This window comes from Alternaria conjuncta, assembly GCF_024043145.1.
Source record: "Alternaria conjuncta strain BMP 0040 chromosome Unknown scaffold_7, whole genome shotgun sequence".
Taxonomy (NCBI): Eukaryota; Fungi; Ascomycota; class Dothideomycetes; order Pleosporales; family Pleosporaceae; genus Alternaria; species Alternaria conjuncta.
This window is the reverse complement of record NW_026250096.1, coordinates 1,257,186-1,271,527: the sequence shown is the minus strand read 5'-3', so window position 1 is coordinate 1,271,527 and position 14,342 is coordinate 1,257,186. Positions and strand designations below refer to the sequence as shown.

General features: G+C 51.6%; 8 protein-coding genes across 8 annotated transcripts; 5 read left to right on the top strand and 3 right to left on the bottom strand.

Moving 5' to 3' along the window:
* Window positions 1-191: 191 nt before the first annotated feature.
* Window positions 192-1,094, top strand: J4E85_005551 (uncharacterized protein; the record flags this gene model as incomplete). The annotated part of the gene is made up of 2 exons (XM_051469796.1): window positions 192-986; window positions 1,035-1,094. The coding sequence occupies 2 exons, from the start codon at window positions 192-194 to the stop codon at window positions 1,092-1,094; spliced, it is 855 nt and encodes a 284-aa protein (XP_051326627.1).
* A 75-nt stretch (window positions 1,095-1,169) lies between these two features.
* On the bottom strand, window positions 1,170-2,333 carry J4E85_005550 (uncharacterized protein; the record flags this gene model as incomplete). The annotated part of the gene is made up of 1 exon (XM_051469795.1): window positions 1,170-2,333. One exon carries the CDS (start codon window positions 2,331-2,333, stop codon window positions 1,170-1,172), a length of 1,164 nt encoding a protein of 387 aa, XP_051326626.1.
* A 773-nt stretch (window positions 2,334-3,106) lies between these two features.
* Window positions 3,107-4,232, top strand: J4E85_005549 (uncharacterized protein; the record flags this gene model as incomplete). The annotated part of the gene is made up of 2 exons (XM_051469794.1): window positions 3,107-3,347; window positions 3,712-4,232. The coding sequence occupies 2 exons, from the start codon at window positions 3,107-3,109 to the stop codon at window positions 4,230-4,232; spliced, it is 762 nt and encodes a 253-aa protein (XP_051326625.1).
* A 2,282-nt stretch (window positions 4,233-6,514) lies between these two features.
* J4E85_005548 (uncharacterized protein) lies at window positions 6,515-7,522 on the top strand (the record flags this gene model as incomplete). Its single annotated transcript, XM_051469793.1, has 1 exon — window positions 6,515-7,522. One exon carries the CDS (start codon window positions 6,515-6,517, stop codon window positions 7,520-7,522), a length of 1,008 nt encoding a protein of 335 aa, XP_051326624.1.
* A 644-nt stretch (window positions 7,523-8,166) lies between these two features.
* J4E85_005547 (uncharacterized protein) lies at window positions 8,167-8,606 on the top strand (the record flags this gene model as incomplete). Its single annotated transcript, XM_051469792.1, has 2 exons — window positions 8,167-8,500; window positions 8,584-8,606. The coding sequence occupies 2 exons, from the start codon at window positions 8,167-8,169 to the stop codon at window positions 8,604-8,606; spliced, it is 357 nt and encodes a 118-aa protein (XP_051326623.1).
* Window positions 8,607-9,095: 489 nt separating this feature from the next.
* J4E85_005546 (uncharacterized protein) lies at window positions 9,096-10,150 on the top strand (the record flags this gene model as incomplete). The annotated part of the gene is made up of 3 exons (XM_051469791.1): window positions 9,096-9,346; window positions 9,404-10,068; window positions 10,119-10,150. The coding sequence occupies 3 exons, from the start codon at window positions 9,096-9,098 to the stop codon at window positions 10,148-10,150; spliced, it is 948 nt and encodes a 315-aa protein (XP_051326622.1).
* A 273-nt stretch (window positions 10,151-10,423) lies between these two features.
* On the bottom strand, window positions 10,424-10,841 carry J4E85_005545 (uncharacterized protein; the record flags this gene model as incomplete). The annotated part of the gene is made up of 2 exons (XM_051469790.1): window positions 10,424-10,530; window positions 10,583-10,841. The coding sequence occupies 2 exons, from the start codon at window positions 10,839-10,841 to the stop codon at window positions 10,424-10,426; spliced, it is 366 nt and encodes a 121-aa protein (XP_051326621.1).
* A 1,137-nt stretch (window positions 10,842-11,978) lies between these two features.
* J4E85_005544 (uncharacterized protein) lies at window positions 11,979-14,138 on the bottom strand (the record flags this gene model as incomplete). Its single annotated transcript, XM_051469789.1, has 5 exons — window positions 11,979-12,123; window positions 12,402-12,602; window positions 12,651-13,712; window positions 13,760-13,975; window positions 14,026-14,138. 5 exons carry the CDS (start codon window positions 14,136-14,138, stop codon window positions 11,979-11,981), a joined length of 1,737 nt encoding a protein of 578 aa, XP_051326620.1.
* Window positions 14,139-14,342: the final 204 nt, after the last annotated feature.

Genomic DNA, 14,342 nt, shown 5'->3' with positions numbered 1-14,342 from the left:
CATGCGTGCCGATCCGTGGTAACTCTCGGCTCGTCGGGGGGATGGTGCGGGCGACACTAAGCCTGTTTCTCCACTAGCCCTCCTGCCATTGGGTGTCTTCGCACACATGCCACAGCGACCCTCTTTAACCTCTCAACCCTAATTCCTCTGCGCTGCGACCGACCGAAAGCGCCAATTACTAAAGCAGCTCTATGAGACCCTTCGTGCCCCGTCGCCGTGATGTTCATCGCACCCGTGCCCTCCTCCATCACCGCCTAGGACTTCCCAACGAACTCGTCCTCGACATTCTGGACAAGGCTCGTTACTGGGTCGAGCACGTCCATGAAAATGACAGGACTCTTGTGATTCTGGACGAAGAGTTCTCCGACAACTTCTCCGCCGCGTCTCCATTAATGAGGATAATCTTTGACAAGCCCGAAACCACGCATCACGAAACGCCCAGACTCAAAGAGATAGAATTTCTGATTGTCAGCCACGACCAGGGCTGGACAACAGAGGGTAAAATTGGCACATACGACACCTCTTCATGGTTTGAGGTCTCTATCGTGCGCCCGCAGTATCCGACAAGCGACATGGACTATGAAATCGTCGCTGAAAACTTCGAGGACAACATGTACCCCCAAAGCAACATCCACAGCGTCATAGACAACATATGCGGTGACCTGGGCTTCAGCAATGTACCACGCTCGCCATCGACTACGGAGCCACAGAGGTTACACTGCGACGAGATGCGGGCTATGACGTTCCTGCATGATGACCCGTCACGCCCGATGGGTATTGAAGGTCAACACGCTTGGTATCTGCAAGGCAACGAGGTCGCAAGAGCCACGTCTGTCTTTGATGGCGACTTCATTCGGAGATATCGTGTTGTCTGGGGATGTAGAGAAAATCCAACATGGGAAGGCAACGAAGGCTCTGGACGTGGCGAGAACTTAATTGACTCTCTACAAGATGGCGACTGGATCTGCGTATGGGCAAGAGCGAAGGTGAGCTGGTTTGTTTCAGTGTTATTTGCATTGACTAATATAAATCAGAGAAGAGGATGGGAAAATCACGTCCATGGCATACGTGTCACCACGCGCTACACCGTATAGCCAGTACCAAACACGCCCATAGAGTGTGCTTTGATGCATCTTCATCTACGCAACTACCCGCGTACTGTAATCTCCTCAGTAACAGAGGTCACTGTGTTCGGTGCCACATGCATCGAAACGTTTGTCCGCTTGTAGCTTGACGTCTTCCGACATACCCTCATCGGAGGCATCAACCCCATGCGACAACATACCCTCTTGTTCTCCAGAAGCGACAAAATTACCAGTAGCATCATTGATGTCAACTGGTCCTCCGCGGACCTTGGCTCGAGCTTTTGCGATGTGCTCAGCCTTCGCACGATCCCGTTCGCCAGCTGCCGCTCTCAGGTCCGCTTTGAAGGCACGAGCAGCGGCCGCCTTTTTCTCAAGTGCGGCTTGCTTGGCCGCCTCAATCTGGGCCTTCCGTTCCTTGCGGGCTTCGGCTCCACCCTTGGTTGCTTCGACCCGCTTTTCTTCGGCCCGTTCAAGCTCGGCGGCGCGCGCGCCTACACGAGAGGACGGTGCAGGTGTCGGCGATGCATCAAAACGGGGTTTTTGGGCAGCAACATCTGATCTAATCGATGACGATATGCGTGCAGGAGCAATTGACTTTGTGGGCGCACATGGTGTCTTCGGACGATGTTTCTTCGCGATTGGCGTTGTAGGCATCTCTGTCCGCCTGGGTGCTGAAGCCTTTGCTGGTCGCTCCTCATGCTCTCGCTCACGAGAGTTCAGCTCATCCACGTATTCGTAAGTGGCGGTGGCACATCGAGCCTTCATCACAGGGTCGGCTGCGTTCTCGAGCTCGGCTTCTTTCCAGATCTCCACCAGGCTCTTGAGCTCGTTTACACTCAGACGTGCCTCAGCCTTGCGACGTTTCTCGCGCAGCACTCGCCAGTATTTAACTTGCTCACGTACCCGAGCGCGCATCGAGTTCTTCTGCTCCTCTGTCGTAGGTGCTGTTGTGCAGTCTTCCTGTGTAGAGTGAGGAAGATGGTGAAAGGCAGACGCTTCGTCGATGACCTCGTCATCCTTCCCTGCATGCTCAGCGTCGTAGACAGCTTTCTGGCTCTGGTCGTCTAAGACATTAAATGCTTCATGAATTTCATCAAGCACAGCAGCACGCGCAACGCCCTCAGCACCGGCCATCTCCGGGAGCTCATCGAAGTACTTCAGCACCAGGGCTTTGTACGCTGCACTTATGACTTCCGGTGTTGCGTTTGGGGCCAGCCCAAGTGTTGCATAGTGTGTTCGAGTCTTCATATTGGAATTGGTCTCCTGGGGTATCCTATCGGTATGGGCTTCTGGTGTCCATGCTGGTGTATCTGGAAGTACTGGTTTATATCCCTACTCCGCGGAGTGTGTAGACATTGTGTATCGACGACTCACTCGACACAGCGTTGCGATCACTACTGACACGTCCATTACATGTCTCAGACATACAGCAAGACAAGAGTTATCCGAAGAGGAGTAGAGGTTGCGTTCACAAAACAACCGGTCACGATGCATGGACGAGACACCACAATGTGGGTTTTGGGAAAACTGGACTTTGCCCAGTACCTCCGGCTCAGCATTGCCGCGAGCTCACTGCAACCCATGGACGCCTCATGCAGATATTGCCCCACCCAAGCGCGGGTCTTCGCGATTGCGAACATGCGAGCAAAACACGGGACACTGCGCGCTGGTATTGCGACGCTGTCCGGCGGCGCAATTTAGGTAAAAGCGTGGAGGACGTTGGCAATCGTATGAGAAATATGGCGCAATCCGACGCGATCGCCATTTCCCATGGCTGCCAAAAAGGCAATTGTGGCAGTGGGGTGCGCTGCCCATAAGCGCATGCCGGTGGGCATTTGTGTGATTCTCATAGGGTGGCACACCATCGCGCCTGCAGGGAGCGAACGTCAACCCTCAACCCCCTCAAAAGGCCAGCGCGAAGCTCAACAACATTCCCCCGACCCTGAGGCCGACGATCAGAAAACGAACGACAAAAGGAAAAGACGCGATTGCGCGAGAACGCATGTTGCCGATGGAGAGTAATGTCGGAAACTTATCTTCAGCAAGCTTTTGGGCAGCCGACCTTCACCGACGTACATGCGAATGGGAATTCCTCTGGACGTGATCTCTTCGACATCCTCGACGCCGCCAATCTCCATCACAACCACGAATATGACCCCAGCGGACAACACCTACATTCACTGCACATACAGTCTCAGGATGTCATCGCGCAAACCCAGCAATTTGCGTATGCATTGCACAGCAGTGGTGTGTCGGCACCAGGTAAGCGCAACCCCTCTATTTATCTCTATCCCATCAATTTCATGTACATCATCCCCAACGAGTTCTTTCTCCCTCCCATTAGGTCCTTTGCCTACGTATGGATGTCATTCCTGTGCCTCTGAGTTGCCAGGCCTGGATGACGTTTGTTCGGGATGGGATGGCGTGCTCTCGCTAGCTGCACGTGATCGAACGCGGCGACGGGACTTGCGACAACTGCATACCTGCCTAGGGAGGTGTGTATGCAAGCTGTGCACAGACGCATGTTTTGCGTCAATCGTTCGATCGATGAAATACCCAGCGTTCACCGCATCTTCTGGGCTGTTTTTTGTTCGCCTCAGACAATGGTCACTAACGTCATTCTAAGGCCTACCGTACACCTCCGAGGCGCCTGCAATGCCGACCATGACAGGACACATCCCGCAACACTACGAGCACCACAGTGCGCTTCAGATCGGCTTTGATGATCTCCAGGGATTCTCTCCCGTTACACAAAGCTTCAACATCAACGCTTATCGCACGCCATACCCCGACAGCATCGCAACATCCACATCATCAGCCACATCACCCGAACGCACCAATGCAAGTCTCCTCACCGATCCGGTTGTTGTCGAAGCAGAAGAGGACAAGCGAAAACGCAATCAAGCTGCTTCCGCACGCTTCCGGCAGAAGAAGAAGCAGCGCGAGCAACAACTCATGGAGACAAGTCAAAAGATGCAAGACCGGACCAAGAAGCTTGAAGCCGAAAACGATGGGCTGAAGAAGGAGAACATGTTCCTGAAGAAGCTGCTCGTCGAGAAGGTGGATCACATGAGCGATGAAGATCGGGAGCTGCTCAAGAAAGCCGCCGAAGGCGCGCTAGCTGGAGTAATCGGAAAGAAGTCTTGATTTGTTCGTTTCCAGGAGTATTGGAGTGTTCTCGACGGATGATGTTTTCTCAAGTGGAATGATACACGGTGGATGTAATTGGAGGCTTAAGGCGCAATTCATATGCGATGTTATGGAGTTCATATACCAACCCTTTTACATTCTTGGCACGTTCGATTGCGCCATGAGGGAAATACGCATTCAATTTGAAGACTATAGCAAGTGCTACTTCGGCGATACACGCTACCTATCCGCTGGCACCGATTTCGTTTGCGGCAAATAGGAAACCGATGCGTACACTGGGAATGGTTCGACGAAATCTGGGCGAAACCCAGGCAGGCGCCGAAGGTCACGTCGTTGCGCATCTTTCAATCCATTCAGGGCGTCTTCAATATCTCCACCCATGAAAGCGTCTCCCCAAGCCTGGTATTGGCGTATACGCTCAGCGGAATCCGACCACGTGTTTGCCATTGTCAATGCCAACAGGCACGTACTGTAGCTTTGCGCGGGGCTGTTGAGTAATGTCGTCTTCAGTTTCCACCCCAGCTCACAAACATTTGCTATAATCTGAATCCGATCAGAAAGAACCTGATTCTCGCGTTCCTTCATCTGTCCTTGAACAGTCTCGATAGCATCGGGTATATTTGCAGACCTCAAGCCCTTGAGTCCATGTCCGAAGAAGTACGACTCGAGTACTGAGTCACCTAAGCTCAGTCCTTCGCATAGGGAAAGGAATGATCTCAGCTTAGCTTGATGTACAGTAATATCCCTTTCAAGGGTTGGAACGGAAATCTTCGTGGAGTTCTCTGGTGAATCGAATGCATTGTGATGCAATGGCGGCATAGGCAGAAGATACACAATATCTGCGGCGCGATGTTGTTCGTGGAACGTCCTGGTACGCAATCGTATTGTCAGTCTCTACTCAGAGTATTCTCAAAGAAAGCTCACCAAGACCGAGTGAACCATGGGTCATCAATCATTCCCCATAGCGTTTTCTTGGCAGTGAGCATATAGGAAGATGTTTGCGAACAGGTTTCCGTATCCACCACTACATGGGAGAAATCTGGCAAACTCGTCCAACTATCTGAAACTTTTGAGAGTATAGCTGCAGTGATTCGGCTGGAGCCATAAATCCGATGCATGTCTTGCAAATGTTTCTCCACGTCGTTGGAATCGTCTTGATCAATACATTCCTGATCTATCCAGATACGCCTAAGCTTCGCACTTTCCGCATACTGTACGACGCGATGAAACACGATTGGCGGGCACCTGAGCAGTCGGGGAGGTTTCTTCAAGTTGGTGCCATCCCAGACACGGTATTCTGGAAGTTTTATTCCGCCAAGAGGTTGCGAATGACTCCATACGTAAGTTACTGTCATGTAATCCCACCCAGTATACGGGTCGGTTAATCGAATTTCGCGAGCGGGAGTGAGGATGTAATCGAACGCCGTTCCCCCTCGCCGATAACGCTCTAGGAACCGAAGACGGAGTGGTCCTATTTCGTAGCTTTGGACGAGTGCGATGCGCTCGATGTCTTCGACTGCGGAGAGGAGCGCTTCTTTGTCTCCGTGAATCTGGCAGAACGTGAGTGATCGGTCGTCTTGCATGACTGTGGGTGAATGCTATGTGGAAGGACGGACAAAATTCGTGAGGTGGCATGCTCAGCCTTGCAGGGTGGCACAGGTGGGCAGTGCCAGCCGTTGTAGCGATTGGACGCCACCTGCGTATCCATCATTACCAACAACAGCACCCATCACTCGTTCATCAGGAAAGGGAAACTGTGCATCTATCTACAATGTCAAACAATAATTTGGAAAGATAGCTATGTCGCTCAACTTCTATTAGGTACTTCGCCGGACGAAGACAAGCCCCGCACTTGCCCGCTTCTAACCCAATTCGGCTAGCCCAGGAGGTTACGATTACTCACCAAAGGACTTATGTGAGCCTCCCCTCGCTCTTGCGAACACCCGAACTGCGATCTGACAAGGCTGAGGGACAGTCATTGTAAGCTCATGTCGCTCTTACTCGGCCATCGTCTCTCAAATGTGGGGCTGACCAAGCTCGGTCTGCTCGCTCCTGGCCATCGGCGCGATGCTGTCATGCTCCGATGTGAATGGTATGCGAGTAAGCATGTGGTGTCGTAAGATGGTATATATGCAGCAAAGATAGGCCATGGACAGAAACATTATCAACGTATTTCCAAACGCACTCAACACTCAACCCGACTATCAATTGTCTATCAAATCTCACTTCGCAAGCTCCACTCTTCATTGCATCCACATCTATAACCTCGAGTCTTCGAAATGGCAGCTACCATGCGCGGATGGCAATTCAAGTCCGCATCCGGACCCATGGAGAAGAACCTCTCCATCCCTTCCTCAGGCCTCCCGACACCCACCATCAATAAAGACGAAGTGCTCGTCGAGAGCCATGCGACAGCGCTCAACCCAATCGACCACAAAATCCTCGAACTCGGGCTCATTACACGCATGATCTTTTCTGGGCTGACACCTGGCTTGGATGTATACGGCCGCGTTGCGAAAGTCGGCAGTAACGTCACAAACTTCCAAGAGGGCGATATCGTATACGGTGGTCTCGTTCCGGGAGGCAAACATGGCGCTCTAGCGGAATATGTGCCTGTGTCGCACAATCTGCTGGCGAAAGTACCACAAGGCCTGAAAGGAGATGATGTTGTATCCATGGCGAGTACGGGCATGACAGTATACGCAGGACTGAAACCGTATGCTCGACCTGGCAACAAAGTCTTCATCAACGGTGGCTCGGGAGGCACTGGTGTCCCTGCTATTCAGATTGCCAAGATACTTGGTTATCATGTTACAGTGTCATGTTCAGCGGCGAACATCGAGTTAGTCAAGAGCTTGGGAGCGGATACAATACTGGACTATACAACAACACCAATCATCGAACAGCTGAAAGACAGCGGCGCCATGTTCGATCTCATCTTAGACAACGTGGGAGCACCGGCGAACCTGTACCGTGCTTCAAGCGCGTTCCTGCGACCAGAAGGAAAATTTGTTCAGGTTGGCATTGGTATGAATCTAAGTGCCGCAGTCCAGTTCTTCGGCAACAAATTGAGTAGCTTGTTGGCCTGGGGGAAGAGAGAGTACATCTTCGTTGCCGCAAATGCGAGCACCGCTGTGTTCGAGCAGCTCGCAACATGGATGGAACAAGGCAAGCTTCGCGCGGTTATTGACTCTACATGGGGATTCTCGGAGGTGCCGAAGGCGTATGAGAGGCTGAAGACTGGAAGGGCAAAGGGTAAGATTGTTGTGCATGTGAAGGACGATTGAGGTAATTGTGGATGTATCAATCTAGATTTCATTCGAGCGATTTGTAATTTTAGATCTTCTTTCCACTGGTAGCATTTTTATAATTTCAATAATATCGAGCTCTGCTATCTCTAGTTGCTGTGCTGTGGTCATGGCTTCACCTCGCCGATGAATTGCTAGTCCCGACTCTCAGTTGGCATCTGACATGCCGTCTCAGCTACACCAAGCCTACGTCTGCATTCTCCGCAACTGTTGAGTCACTCGGATGAGCTCTGGATAGAACTTTTAACCTGCAATCGACTTCCCCACTTGCCGATGTAGTGTAAAGAGACGGTTTCAATATACCCGACTTGGCAGCTGAGCTGTGGGAGCTTATATGTAGTACAAGCCTCCTCGCTGTGGTGCGCAATGCGAAGAAACCGACGAAACCGACGAAAACCAATATCAAGAATATCAGATTCATGCAAGTAAGATCTGGATAAAGATAATGCGGGGGAAATTCCCAAAGAAAGACGCAGAAGTTCGATCGTATCTCGGTTTGCGGATGCGAGACCGTCGAGAGATGAAGGATATAAAAGTACACCAAAGTCGAGCCCAAAAGGAATCTCCACAACAAGACCCAAGTACCTCAAATCTACTTCCGCAATCTGCAAACATCCACCACTATGAAGCTCGCCGCCTCTCTCATCGCCCTCCTTCCGCTGGCCGTGGTCGCAACGCCGATTACATCCCCCAATCCATCTGAAGAGTCTATCGCCAACCTTGCGCCCCGAGCCGATACTGTTTGCTACCTCAACTCCGATGCTCTCAAGAACGACCCTCAAGGTTGCGATACCAGTCCTACTAGCGGCACGCGCCGCCGAGGTGTAACGGGCGGCGACCGCTTCGGCGTGCGTTGCACCAAGACCGGCAAGTGCATCAACGGGAACTGTAAATGGGACTACGTTCCGGGCTGGAACTGTTACATCTGGAGTGGCTGGACTCAGCAAAACTGCGAGCGTAAGTGTGATCGTTTTGCTGGAATACGCTTATTGAGACGTGCTGATGTACTGATGCGAACAGGTGGGCTGCCGACTTGCTAGTTAGAGAAGGTGGTCTCCAGTAGAGTGATGATTATGGAAATAGTTCATAGGATGCGATGCAATGTGGGGAATGAGTGACCGGAGGGATTGGAATACACGTTCGCTTTGTTACTGTGAAGATCGGCGTTAGGATGAGACTACGAGAAGAGGCTATGATGAGAATGATCAATGTAACTGGCTTCTCATAAGTCATCCTGATGTGATTCTCCCATTTTGTAATGTAGCGCCCATCTCTTGTGTTTTCTTTCAGCACATCAGACCATGTCGGGGTTCCAGTGTTCAGTTATCGGACGGCTGTGTGTCACCAGTTGGGTACTCTTGCGAATATAGGCTCAGCATGAGATGATCAGATAGGATCTGATATCAGGCGGTGGAGGACGGGTAGCATTAAATGAAGGCAGTGAAGAGAATATGCTAAGTGCTAGGGGCCGGCAAGATGCGGCATGACGTTCTGCTTGGCGAAGCAAAAAGTTCGGAAGCTTTCCGAAAATCACGAGCGTCAAACTTTCAACATGCGCGCCTTGACGAGAAGCATACAACCCTTCTCCGCTGCTTTCACTCTTCCGAAACACGCCAACCGCATACGGTTATCGAATGCGACTCCCTTGCCGTCATGGACGCGCTCATTCCACGCGTCGGCGAATCTGAGGGTTGTCGACCTCGCGTACCGGCTTCATGATGACTCGGGCAAGGCCAACGGAGATCCGATTGTGATTGTACATGGCTTGTTTGGGAGCAAGAGGAACAACCAAGGTGTTGGAAAGTAGGTAACCTCTTATGGAACTGTCATAGCTGGATTGGGACTGACATGATATCCTAGTGCACTCGCACGCGTCCTCAAGCGTCCCGTATACGCCATCGACACGCGAAACCACGGCGAATCCCCCCACGATAAGGTCCACAACTACACCGCCCTCGCCGAAGACGTAGAAGCCTTCCTCCAGAAGCACGAGCTGAAGAATGCGACACTCATAGGCCACTCGATGGGCGCGAAGACAGTCATGACCATGGCGCTGAGGAACCCAGACTGCTGCGCAAACATCATACCAGTAGACAATGCACCAGTGGATGCGGCACTATCAAGCGACTTCCCAAAGTATGCAGAAGGCATGCAGCACGTCGAGAGGTCACAGCCCAAGAGCCAAAAGGAGGCAGATAAGCTGATGGAGCCTTACGCAAAGGACCTACCAGTTCGCCAATTTCTATTGACGAACCTGATGAGGGGTGAGCCAGGCGCGCCGCTCAAGTTTCGCATACCTGTGGGCATCCTCACCAAGGCGCTCGACAACATGGCCGACTTCCCCTTCACCAACCCCGATGAGGCCTCCTTCAGCAAGAGAGCTCTCTTCATCCGAGGTACCAAGAGCCACTACGTGAGTGACGAGACACTACCGATCATTGGTCGGTTCTTCCCGAGGTTCGAATTAGTTGACATAGACTGTGGCCATTGGGTCATTAGTGAGAAGCCCGAGGAGTTTATCAAAGGTACGCAGACATGGCATGAGTTCGGTTTTGGTCTAGCTAACACGTTACAGCGGTTGTGGATTTCCTACAGGAGAAGGAGTAGATACCCAAACAGGATACAAGCAATACCACGTTATTTATAGACACACCTATGACCAGCGGAACACGATGATCGTCTCTGTTGCATGGCAAAGCATCAGACACCAAATTTCACCATATTGAAAGCCGGCTTGGAGAACTGGTTTTGTTGTTAATGAGCGACAGGAAAGCCAACACCTAATTCACCCGACTCAACAGATCCGTCTACGAACCTCTCCTCCCCGTACCGAACACCCTCCCACCATTCGCCACGAACTACTCCCACTCTATATCCCGACTACAAGGACTTGTACGATTCAACCCTGCCAGAGAAGCATTGCTCTACTCCAGGCTGGACATCCACAAAGTTACCAGCTCCACAGCCCGTGTTCACGTAGAAGCGAGCTGCAATCTCACGTTAGCCCGGTTCTGGTTCCCCCCAATTTCTGTCACATACTGGTTCTGGTGAAGTCATTGATATAGACCCTGAAGCTACCGTATGGCGCCTTGTACGAGTTTTCCGTGCACGTAGAATTCTGGAAGAAAACGTTGTCCTCGAGCCATGGCTCTTCGCAGCCCATGCCGGCGTAGAAGCGGATGATAGCGACACCGTCACCGGGAGCCTGACGCTCGACGACGGTAGAGGGGTTGGGACGAGCGTTGACGCTCGTGGCCGCGAGAGCGGAGACAAGGGCGATGAGGTTGGTGAGCTGCATTATGGATGTTGCTGGATGCTGGAATGGAATATTAAAGTTGGATGATGAGAAGATAATGGTATGACGAGCCTGTCTCTTATACTTCTTCGCTTCCTGTCTCCCTTGGAACATCTGTACTAGCAGTACGTTGATGATGCTCTTGGAGGTAAGACCTAACTCCCTTTCAAGCTTCTCAACAGTCGGTCAACACCGCCACCAACTGGTCGTGTTGAAGTCATACGCTTCCAAGCCGCCACACATAACCTGATGAGGTATCTTGAGAATCCACGAGCCTGAGATGTATGCCTCGCTGCCCGTATCCTGGGTCAGAAGATGTAGTATTCCACGATGTGATACGAGATCTGATCTTGCATTCGCCTGCATTGTCGCATGTCCGAGGACCGGATTGGTTGGATTGTTCACGTCACCAACGGAAATGCTCCCCGCGACCTCATCTTGGCTCGTGTACATGTGTTGGTGGATGAGGTAGTGGGAAGTCATCTGTGCATCTGACGAAAAGCTGACGGACTACTCTGAATCAACGATCTATACAGGAAACTTTCGTTCCGATCCTAGCCTTTTCGTGCCGTCTCGAAATCCAGAAAACCGTATTCAAAAGCGATGATGGAGTAACAAAAGCTCCCTCATCTTCTATAGGGCCCTCTCTGGCGATCTACTGCACACGCACCGTCAACACTACTTCTACTTCTACGCCACATATAGGTACAGTGTTGATATCAACGCCACCAGTTCCGATTAGCAATTTCCTGCCACGCTCTTGGGCTATGTATAAGCTGACGCCCACACAGCGGAGTTCATTGGCATAGCGCAATTGCCCGTGCGCATGGCTGCTCACCAAGTCCACAAGCAGCAGGTCAACACAACTGCTGTCGCTACATCTGCAGCGACTGCGATCCATCGCGGCAAAAGGCCGTCAACCACCAGATACTAACAACACTTTCATGAGACTAGAGCGAGTGTTACGGCGGCCATGTTGCGACACTAATTCTTGGATTGAATGCGCATGAGTAGGTTGCTCTGAGGACGCAGGCCGCAGTCGCTTGAGCAACGTGCATGCAGACGCGACGGCCCATCGCGCTGACGCGACACGGGATGTGTGCTTGCCGCGACCTTCCGCTCTCAATCTAGGCCACGCTGTCATTTGCCAGACTTGAGGTTGGCAGGAAGCTCGGTCGCTGGAGGCTTACTAAACTTGTTGCGTATCCTTTGCGATTGGATCGCAGTGTCGGCTCGCGTCTTGGTAAAGGTGTGCTTTGGCACAACGTCGCCAAGTAGTCGGACTCTGCGCATGACATGGCACGGAATTGAATGTCTGAACTGGGAAAGATGAAGACGAGGAAGCCAATTGATGAAGTGACGCGTCGTACGCCTCATACCAGATCTCGATTCTCATCTCTTCCCGCATCATTCCCCCACCTTACACTTCCCCATGATCTAGTTCTTCCATCGCTACCTCCTTCTCCCGAATCCTGACTTGCTATCCTCATCTCCACTCCATCCGGGCCGACACTCGCACCCAAGCTAGTTGTTCTAGAGCCTATAGAGGGGCTATTGTGGAACTTAGGGTTGCGTGCAGCGTGCACGAGGTCCTGCATCTTTTTGCCGGGCATGGCGCCATCGCGAACGTACGATGTCAAGCCAAGAATAACGCAGATGATGGCGAATACGTTGGCGAGGGCATATGGGATGAACAGCCCGCAGGCTTTGTAGTCGTAGCGATTTACGTCGGTGGTCAGTTGGACAGTTGTGTTCGCCATGTTGCTGTACTGATTAGCTTACCATTCGATCGAGAAGCGCTTGTTTACTTACGTCAGTAACCGGTTATGCATCATGCTGACCGTCAAATTGAAGCTTAGTTCTTCGATGAGAACGTCCAGTGTCCGGTTTCTCGCCATCGCTTTGTCCTGTAGCCTCTGATCACTGAGCTTGAAGGCTGTTGACATATTCTGCCCTTTGTACAACACCTTCTCTTCGTCAAACTCAAAGTATGCATCCAGATCGGCAGAGCCCAACAGACTAGTACGCTGTATGGGCGAGTCGATGACACCGTACTGAGCTGCCGCTTGCTTGTCTGAGATGCTTGTGTCATTAAGCCATGCTAGCTTGCCTACCAGTTGGTCGCACATAACCCACATGAATGCTGTATACGCATGTTGAGTCATGTTGGAGATCTCATCAGGTCCCTCGTCTGGAAACGAGATCGTTTCTCCGACTTCGTATTTGCCGGATACGTTCTGTAGCCCATGATACTGCGAGATCTCCAAACTGTACGACGCGTTGTGAGGTCGACAGATCTGGTACTGGCGTAATTTGACCCGCTCGCCTTGGTCGTTGATAATGGGCCGCAGAAACGTCATCCAAAGCTCGTTCATTGGCTTCGAAGGTACGTGTTGACGAGGATGCGAAACTGCTGTGAGGCCTCCAGTGCTATTATGAGTTGGCACGAAGCTAAAGTATGCATTATCCGTCTCTACGAGTGTGCCATCCACTGTTGTCATTTCCTCTTGCAGGAAAGCGTCGATAGCATGCTCTTCCGTCTCATTGGCTTTGCCACATCTGATAACCGGAGCATAGAAATCTACGGTGTAGGCGGAATTGTTGAAAGGCAGATCCAGTGGTAGTACCTCACCAAGGGATGAAGTAGCAGTACCCAAGAGATTCATAACGGTCCTTGGTCCAGTAAATATCCGGTTCTTGTCATCAAAGTACTGTGTCGTACCGGGCCGACTGGGCGGCGAGTAGGTATATCGATGCGCTTCGCTGGCATTTGCGATGGATGGATGTGGCATGGCTGCGATGATGTTCTCGACGTTGGTGCCCTCGACTATGAACAAAGTCGCAGGCGTGAAGAAAGGTGGAATTAACAAGCCCCTTGAGATACATTAGTAACTGGTCGTTTGCCAAGGTCTACTACTCACCATGCCAGACAAGCCATTACCGATCCTACCTTCAACCGCTTCCACATCTCCATGTTAAGCAAAGACAGTACTGATGTATCAGCCCCGAAAGCTGAGTTCAACACCTTGAACGTCATATCTTTCTTCATCAAAGTCCTCCAAAGCCACTGAGTATATGCAGTCCAGACACTGGCGCCGAGGCAGATCTGAGCGAGGAAGGCAAACGCAGTACCAAACCTGGTCCAGTCAGTAATCATTGTGACGTCTATTCCTACGGAGTGCATTACCTGATCTTCTCCTCTTGCTGATCAGCCTTTCCCACTATTTGGCCCTTGAGCTTCGGATAAAAGACGCAGTGCGCAACACTCATCGCCAGGCCAACAAGAAGGAAGAGGACCATGAGCAGTGGGGATCTCCATGCGTGAATACGACGTCCTTTCCAACCAGGAAACGTTCGAGAGTCTTGACGTTCTGCTATTGGTCTGATTGCTGGAGATGGCTGTACTTTCGGTAGCAGGTGCGCATTGGACCGCGTCGAGCCTCGATCATCCATGACCTCTCGCGTTTCGATTGAAGCAATCTTCATCAGTTTGGGCTTCTCCAT